Genomic DNA, 9531 nt, shown 5'->3' on the forward strand with positions numbered 1-9531 from the left:
TATTCACTGCTTCTCCAGCCGAACCACACACAGAACAACTTTCAACAGCAGTGGTTGGAAACATCCACTTAAACCCTAGAAAAACATTATCCAGTACCGACCCACAGAGATCATACACTTCAAAGGACAATAACCTTAATCAACACTTATAACCCCCCGAAAACCAACCATTATCATATGGCTACAATGATCTCCATCCCTAGACAACAGTGTAATACTCTCAACAGGTCTCCTGCTCATTGAGCTGTGTGTGGTGTAGCGTCTGTAGTGGAATCGCCACCCCAGCTGAAGGTACAGCTAGAGAGATCACACAATGATCTAGTGCCCCCAACTGGTTCACATAGAGTCCTGCAGGCACAATGGAAACCATGCTCTCTGGAAACCCCACCAAAGACATTGAGCTAAATGCCTCATCATTACAGCATCATTAAGAAAAAGGCTGTCTCTTTCAGAGTAAACCAAGAAGTTTATTTCTAAATCAATGAATTACTTTCAAAAATAAGATATTAACAATCTATCCATTCATAAACTTTTAAAAACAACACATTCAGCTTATAAAAAGATGCAGAAATAATATGATTAAACAGCAAAACAATACTATTACGAAGACATACATCAAATCAAATGTACAATGAAGGAATCTAGTAGATTCTTTGTAACTCAGAGCTAAATACTGCATTGTACTAAGAGTTTAGCAAGGCCAGAGTTCATTGGGTGCTACGTTATGCTTTCACTGTGATTGTAATGCTGTTGTTTCTTGTTATTCTTTGTAACTGGTTAAGTTATGTGTGCTTTGTTTTTCCGTCCACAGACAGATAGACAGACAGATAGACAGACAGACAGATAGATGGACAGACAGATAGACAGTGCCAGTGCTCAGCAGCACCTCAAAAGACCGGGACGGAGGAAATGCCTGGCTGTGTTTGTAGGAAAGCTGTTTGTGTGTATTCATGTGTATGTATGAGGAGGGCCAGGAGTTTTTCCCAATCACATGATCTGACCAGAAAAAACTCCTAGCCCCATGTATGAGGTCACACTGCACTGTCTGTGTTTGTGCAATTGTGCATGTTGCCTGGCCAAAGCTTATCCTGGTTCTCTCACGGCCTCTCTCCCCGAGAACTACATGGCCCCTCCTTCCCCCAGGTGGTCTAGGATTGGGTGTCAATAATTCAGCTACACCACTGTATATTTCTCACAGGGTGTGTCCAAAATGGCACGCTATCCCTATATAATGCACTACTTTCACCCTGGTAGTACACAATATAGGGAATAGGGTTCCATTTCAGACTCAGTCTCAGTTCGGTGAGATGGTGCGTCGGCGCAGACAGCTGCAGGTCAGGCACTTAAGGATGCTCATGGTGATGTGCATGAGGGGGCCGAAGTTGAACAGCAGGTTGTAGAAGGTGTTGACCGACAGGCCGCCTGTCTCGTCGGCGTACTTCATGGCCACGATGGGCGTGTACAGGCTGTTGGTCAGGTTCCTGAAGCGAGGGCTCCTTGACTCAATCACCTTCTTAGTACACTACATGGGAGAGACAGAGAGACAGACAGAGAGAGAGACAGAGAGAGAGAGAGAGAGAGAGAGAGAGAGAGAGAGAGAGAGAGAGAGGACATCACTGAGTGTTTATAGCACACCTGAGTTTCTTTCAAATACTTTGTGTTTTGGAGTGCCAGATGGGATTGGATTTGCATTTTTGGGACTATTCCATTGGTTCCATTACACTAGGCAAACTCAAAATCCCATGAACCAAAGGGTGACACAGGGAGGGGAGAGTGTTCACTAACCTTGGCGATGTCCTCTGGGGTCTGACCCATGGCCTCAAAGATATCCTTGGAGGAGGGCAGGTAAACATCCTTAAAGTAGCGCACCGTGTCTGCATCAGCTCCTGGGTACTCCATTTTGGCCACGTCCTCCATCATCTTCGTCTCAAACTCAGTGTGCACCGGCCCTGGCTCAATCATAGACAAACTGACCGGAGAGAATAGAATAGATCTAAATCAATCTATTACACAGTAACGACAATTCTTTCATTTTGCCGACACAGTAACCAGGCAATTGAACGCCCACTGTGAGAGATACCAAGAGATGTAATGACAGAAACACAATAGGAGTAGAAGACAGACTGAGAGGAGCTCACTGGACGTTGAACTTGAGCAGCTGGACAGCCATACTCTCACAGAAGCCCTCCATGGCGAACTTGGAGGCAGTGTAGACATCGTTGAACACTACACCTACGGGCAGAGCAGACTCAGGGTCAGGAGGAATGATAGTCAGAGAGCAGGACCGGAATCTACAGCTTTTACAGTTAGCCTGCTGGTCCAGATCTGTATGTGCGTTAGCCAAAGCCTCAATCATTGGCATGCCAGTCTTACCCTGTAGACCCATAACACTGCTCATGACCACGATGTGTCCCGCCCGCCTCTTCTTCATGTCAGGCATGACCTCTTTAATCATCCTCACCACGCCAAAGAAGTTGGTCTCAAACACCCTCTTCATCTCCTCCATACTGATGCTTTCCACTGGTCCCAACAAGCCCACACCTGCATTGTTGACTGAGGGGAGACTCACAGATAGAGACAAGGGTTATAGACCTGTAGTTACACTACCGATACTATACAGTTACTACACTGTAGCCTTCTGTACAGACACCTATAGTTAAGGTTTAGAGCTGAGGCTCTAAAGCTTTAGTCACAACTGATGTTTTGTAGGCCATCATTGTTTTATTTATTTTTATTTAACCTTTATTTAACTAGGCAAGTCAGTTAAGAACAACTTCTTATTTACAATTACGGCCTACCAAAAGGCAAAAGTCCTCCTGCGGGTTGGGGGCCGGGTTTAAATATACAAATAAATGAAATACAAATATAGCACAAAACACACATCACGACAAGAGAGACAACACAACACTACATAAAGAGAGACCTAAGACAACAACATAGCATGGCAGCAAACACATGACAACACAGCATGGTAGCAACACAACATGACAACTGCACAACATGGTAGCAGCACAAAACAGGGTACAAACATTTTTGGGCACAGACAACAGCACAAAGGGCAAGAAGGTAGAGACAACAATACATCACGCAAAGCAGCCACAACTGTCAGTAAGAGTGTCCATGATTGAGTCTTTGAATGAAGAGATTGAGATAAAACTGTCCAGTTTGAGTGTTTGTTGCAGCTCGTTCCAGTCGCCAGCTGCAGCAAACTGAAAAGAGGAGCGACCCAGGGATGTGTGTACTTTGGGGACCTTTAACAGAATGTGACTTGTATGTGGAGGATGAGGGCTGCAGTAGATATCTCAGATAGGGGGAATGAGGCCTAAGAGGGTTTTATAAATAAATATCAACCAGTGGGTCTTGCGTCGGGTACACAGAGATGACCAGTTTACAGAAGAATATAGAGTGCAGTGATGTGTCCTATAAGGAGCATTGGTGGCAAATCTGAAGTCTGAATGGTAAAGGACATCTAGCTGCTCGAGAGCACCCTTACCTGCCGATCTATAAATTACGTCTCCGTAATCTAGCATGGGTAGGATGGTCCTCTGAATCAGGTTTAGTTTGGCAGCTGGGATTAAAGAGATTACGATAGAGGAAACCAAGTCTAGATTTAACTTTAGCCTGCAGCTTTGATATGTGCTGAGAGAAGGACAGTCTAAACCCTCAGAGGTAGTAATCACACCTGTGGGGACAGGTGAATTCTTCTTACCAAACCACATTACCTTTGTTTTGGAGTTGTTCAGAACAAGGTTAATGGTAGAGAAAGCTTGTTGGACACTAAGAAAGCTTTGTTGTGGAGCATTTAACACAAAATCCAGGGAGGGGCCAGCTGAGTATAAGACTGTATCATCTGCATATAAATGGATGAGAGAGCTTCCTACTGCCTGAGCTATGTTGTTGATGTAAATTGAGAAGAGCGTGGGGCCTAGGATCGAGCCTTAGGGTACTCCCTTGGTAACAGGCAGTGGCTGAGAGAGCAGATGTTCTGACTTTATACACTGCAGTCTTTGTGAGAGGTAGTTAGAAAACCAGGCCAAAGACCAGTCAGAGACACCAATATTCTTGTGAGCTGGCCCACAAGAATGTAATGGTATATTGTATCGAAATTAAATAAATAAAGGTTACATTTAAAAAAAAAAAAAATAAGCTTTGGCCAAGTCAATAAAAATAGCAGCATAACATTGCTTAGAATCAAGGGCAATGGTGACATCATTGAGGACCTTTAAGGTTGCAGTGACACATCCATAACCTGAGCGGAAACCAGATTGCATACCAGAGAGAATACCATAGACATCAAGAAAGCCAGAATTTGTTCTCAATTGACTTGCCTAGTTATATAAATGTTTGAATTGATGAACACTAGCTTTGTGTCTTGAAATACTTTAGGGAAGAATATATGATTTTTTTTCTGTGTGGGCTCCCGAGTGATGCAGCGGTCTAAGGCACTGCATCTCAGTGCAAGAGGTGTCACTACAGTCCCTGGTTTGAATCCAGGCTGTATCACATCCAGCTGCGATTGGGAGTCCCATCGGGCGGCACACAATTGGCCCAGCGACGTCCGGGTTTGGCCGGGGTAGGCCGTGATTGTAAATAAGAATTTGTTCTTAAAAGAGGTTAACTGACTTGCCTAGTTAAATTAAAATAAAAAAATAAAAAACATGAACTCAATTTGTCAGATAGTGATTGCACAATTCACTGTCACCACTAGGTGTCAGCACATGAATGATATAAATAGAGAGGTGTGATGTAACAGTCTGCAGGGCTGTTTTTGTTGTATTAAGGGTAGAGGGGGTAGTGTCGGGAAGTGGAGGGTCAGGAGTGAACCTATGAATAGAAACAGTTTTCCATGTAAAATCAGAGTCCACCAGTTGAAACAGAGGTTAGAGTTTTATATACACATATGCCTAGTAGACCCTTCAAATTCAACTCTGGACCTTGAAGCCAGTTCCACTGAATGTTTTCATTGTTCCTCCAGGAACGTATTTAGACCTGGGACACCAGGTGTGTGGAATTATTAATCAGGTAGAAAATAAAGCCAGCAGGCTTTGGACCTCGTAGGGTAAAAGTTGAATACCCTTGGCCTGGACGAATGCAGGATGAACACATGGCCTGGAACACACACATTCACAAACCCACACACACGAAAAAGGCGAGGCTATTTGTCCCAAGGCTAGAGATCAGGTCATTGCCACACAAAAGGCCAGGGCAGGAGGTTTAGCTCGTTAGTTCCAGCCCTGTTAACTCACTGAGGATATCAATATGGCGGTCCTGGACACTGTTGATGCACTGCTTGACTGACTCATCACTGCACACATCCAGAGGCAGCAGCATGAGGGTCTTCCCATACGCATCACCTGCTGCCTCCACCAGCTTATCCTTCTTCTTCAGGTCACGCATGGTGGCAATGACTGGGAGAGAGAGAGAGAGAGAGAGACAATGTTGATGCACTGCTTGACTGACTCACCGCTGCCCACATTTACATTTTTACATTTTAGTCATTTAGCAGACGCTCTTATCCAGAGCAACTTACAGTAGTGAATGCATACATTTCATTTCATGCATTTTTTTGTACTGGCCCCCCGTGGGAATCGAACCCACAACCCTGGTGTTGCACACACCATGCTGGCGTTGCAAACACCATGCTCTACCAACTGAGCCACAGGGAAGACGTGGCTCGGAGGCAGCAGCATGAGGGTCTTCCCATACGCATCACCTGCTGTGACCTGTTGCCACAAGAAAAGGGCAACCACTGAAGAACAAACACCATTGTAAATACAACCCATATTACTTTAACTATTTGCACATCCTTACAACACTGTACATAGCCATAGTCTCTAATCCTTTGAAACTTGTGAGTGTAATGTTTACTGTTCATTTTTGATAGTTTATTTCACTTTGGTTTATTGTCTATTTCACTTGCTTTGGCAATAAACATACACTACATGGCCAAAAGTGTGTGGATTTGGCTATTTCAGCCACACCCGTCGCTGACAGGTGTATAAAATCAAGCACACCGCCATGCAATCTCCATAGACAAACATTGGCAGTAGAAATGCCCGTACTGAAGTGCTCAGTGAATTATCTCAAAGTGATACTGTCATAGGATGCCACCTTTCCGACAAATCAGTTCGTCAAATTTCTGCCCTGCTAGACCTGCCCGGTCAACTTTAAGTGCTGTTATTGTGAAGTGGAAACATCTAGGAGCAAAAACGTCTCAGCTACAAAGTGGTAGGCCAAACAAGCTCGCAGAACAGGACTGACAAGTGCTGAAGTACATAGCGCGTAAAAATCGACTGTCCTCAGTTGCAACACTCACTACCGAGTCCCAAACAGACTCAGCACAATAATTGTTCGTCGAGAGCTTCATGAAATCCAAGCAGCCGCAGACAAGCCTAAGATCACCATGCACAATGCCAAGCGTCAGCTGGAGAGGTGTAAAGCTCACCGCCATTCGACTCTGGAAATGCGTTCTCTGGAGTGATGAATCACTCTGCACCATCTGGCAGTCTGACGGACAAATCTGGGTTTGGCAGATGCCAAGAGAAAGCTACCTGCCCGAATGCATAGTGCCAACTGTGAAGTTTGGTGGAGGAGGAATAATGGTCTGGGCTGTTTTTCATGGTTCAGGCTAAGCCCCTTAGTTCCAGTGAAGGGAAATCTTAACGCTACAGCATACAATGACATTCTAGATGATTCAGTGCTTCCAACTTTGTGGCAACAGTTTGGAGAAGGCCCTGTTTTGTTTCAGCAGGACAATGAACCTGTGCACAAAGCGAGGACCATATAGAAATGGTTTGTTGAGATCGGTGTGGAAGAACTTGACTGGCCTGCACAGAGCCCTGACCTCAACCCTATCGAAAACCTTTGGGATGAATTGGATTGCCGACTGTAAGCCAGGCCTAATCTCGCCCAACCTCACTAATGCTCTTGTGGCTGAATGGAAGCAAGTCCCCGCAGCAATGTTCCATCATCTAGTGGAAAGCAGCTTCCCAGAAGAGTGGAGGCTGTTACATCAGCAAAGGGGGACCAACTCCATATTAATGCCCATGATTTTGGAATGAGATGTTTGACGATCAGGTCTCCACATACTTTTAGCCATGCGGTGTATGTTTACCATGCCAATAAAGCCCTTTGCATATAATTGAATTGAGAGGCAGAGAGGGTCAGAGAGAGAGAGAGAGAGAGAGAGAGAGAGAGAGAGACAGAGAGAGAGAGCAATATATCTGAGATATATGACAGACACACACACACACACACACACACACACACACACACACACACACACACACACACACACACACACACACACACACGCACGCAGGTCAGTGGGTCTATTCCACGTCCATCCGCTTGTGTAACACACTATTGATTCCCTTTGAACTCTGGACCTGGGAGACATGAACCTACATAGAGTAACAAATAGTATCTACCATCTACAGTATGTACAGAAAGGTTTTCCACATGTTTGCATCTTGCGACTTCACATTCTCCATTCCAAGTTTACAGTGAGGTCAAACACCTCTGTGTTTATTGATGAGATCTAACACAGAAATAGAGAGACAACAGTATTACACAATAGAGATCAATGGTGGAAATCAACAGCTCTAATCAGGCACTGATCTGAAGACCTGCTGTCCTTGATGAATGAAGACATCCCCTTATCTCATCTGCTTCTGTAACCTCTGACCCAAAACCCCCAATGACAATCCAGTATCTATGGAGTGAGTGGAAGAGCATGAACTAATGGTATTCACCCTGCTCATATCTGCTTTACTAGTGAGGGTGTGGAAAGTGCTAGTAGAGAACTATGTCAGACAGTGCCAGCTTCGACTGCATACTGTCTGCGAGGGCCCGTGTTGTACACCTACGAGTAAGATCTTCATGATGAGAGAATGTGGGTGTCTGTAAAGCAACAGAGAGATGTATGTGTTTCAACAGAACAACAGTTGCATTGTTCCTTCGGTTTTTGTTGGAATTATTCTTCGGCAACAGCTTAGTAAACATTATTGAGTGGAACCACACTGCCCTGAACTGCGATTGTTCAGGTTTCTCTGTAGTTGGCAAATGTCACTGCTACCAATTAATACTCAGAATAACAGCGCACTATTTAATCTGGATTTTCCTCCTGATCCTTCAGAGAACAGATCAAGTTATGTTCTGCAATGTGGTCTCTCTCTTTCTTGGAAGCAGGTCACAGTTCAACGAGAATGATTCAACCCTGAGTACTGTTGAGGGAGCTGTTAATCGCGTCTGTTGCGCTCCTCTATTTCACGGCAATAAATCCCAAGACCCCACTACCCTCAAAGAAAGAACAATTCTACGTAACCCTAGACTGACATCAATGATGGGATGTCTGTAGCTGGAAAGTGGATGACAAACGAACAATGTCTGCGACGAGCCCCGAGCTCCGCTGAGCCCCGATGAAGACTTCAAACAAGCCTTGCTAGTGAACCCTCGCTTGTACAGGTCTCAAACTTTGTCCCTCTTTCAACACTCGCTCCAGAGAGGGGACTATAGGCGCATTAGGCACGGCACTAAACCGGGGCAGCGGTCTACAATTCAGTGCGATAAAGGGGGCTTTGTACGAGAGAAGTCACTTGAAAGAGAACTGGCAGTCTCTTTTACGATCCCCGCCTGGCAAGCGGCATCCTCGCGGAGCCGTACCCTGGAAACTTTGCTTTCAGATGATAATGGCTGAATCAAGGGGGGTAGAGAACCAGAGGGCTCACGATAGGAAATATATATGTATTTTAAAACACTAGCAATAGGAGATTTAGTCTAAAAGTAAAAAGCGTAGGCTATAATTTTTGGGCACAAAGGTCAAACCTGCGCGTAAAAGTTGTTTTGGAGAGATAGACTAATGATGACACTATTTGTACACAGAACATATTCCATAAGGGTTCAAACAAAGATCAGAGGGATTTTAGCAGCATGTCGGATCAAGCTTCTGAAGTTAAAGGCAGATAAACAATGTAAATAAAGCGCATTTACCATGGTAACGCTTCTTTTCATCTTTGGCCAGCAGGACCGCGATTCGTAACCCGATGCCGGAGGAGCAACCGGTGATCAGAACTACTTTTTGTCCACTGCTCGCCATGGCTTGTCCGGTTAGGTCGTGCGTTTTAGTGCTCTTCTGCTCCGGATGGTTGTTGCAGAGCGAGCTCGAGCACTGGACTTTAAAAACTAAAGCGGATCATGCAAACACAGCGGCCATGTGAGCGGGTAATTTAGTCACATGTCCTATAAAATCGTTTACTAAAAAAGACGAGGCACCTCGCAAACTCGACTGCCAGCAGAATTTTAAATCTGATAAATGCTGCTTGCCCTAAATGAATGCCTGTTTTACTGTGTGTGGCAGCCTAACATATGGGTAAGGGTTACAATGATAAGCATTTTTCATGTAATTTTGAACAACAGCCTCAATAAATATTTATTTCCCACTAGGGCCTATGTTTAATGTTGCTGTATTTGGCTGCTTTCACATTTGTCAGAAATAAGTCTACCTATTGCTGCAACCTGGTCTCAGAGCAT

At 44.7% G+C, this 9531-nt stretch overlaps 1 protein-coding gene across 1 annotated transcript; it reads right to left on the reverse strand.

The window, feature by feature from the left end:
• Positions 1–446: 446 nt before the first annotated feature.
• On the reverse strand, positions 447–9318 carry LOC106607202 (retinol dehydrogenase 8). Its single transcript, XM_014203912.2, has 6 exons — positions 8992–9318; positions 5247–5408; positions 2374–2553; positions 2139–2232; positions 1786–1969; positions 447–1522 (listed from the first exon to the last, which is right to left on the reverse strand). The coding sequence occupies exons 1-6, from the start codon at positions 9095–9097 to the stop codon at positions 1295–1297; spliced, it is 954 nt and encodes a 317-aa protein (XP_014059387.2). The 5' UTR covers positions 9098–9318; the 3' UTR covers positions 447–1294.
• Positions 9319–9531: the final 213 nt, after the last annotated feature.

The sequence above is a fragment of the Salmo salar genome, chromosome ssa06, assembly GCF_905237065.1.
Source record: "Salmo salar chromosome ssa06, Ssal_v3.1, whole genome shotgun sequence".
NCBI lineage: Eukaryota > Metazoa > Chordata > Actinopteri > Salmoniformes > Salmonidae > Salmo > Salmo salar.

Bases quoted from the DNA above. Each gene is read 5' to 3' on its own strand.
- LOC106607202 (XM_014203912.2), bottom strand. From the start codon at position 9,097: ATGGCGAGCAGTGGACAAAAAGTAGTTCTGATCACCGGTTGCTCCTCC. The intron at 5,409-8,991 runs GTAAATGCGCTT...TCTCTCTCCCAG, and splicing joins TGAAAAGAAGCGTTACCATG to TCATTGCCACCATGCGTGAC. The intron at 2,233-2,373 runs GTAAGACTGGCA...CTCTGCCCGTAG, and splicing joins CAGTGTTATGGGTCTACAGG to GTGTAGTGTTCAACGATGTC.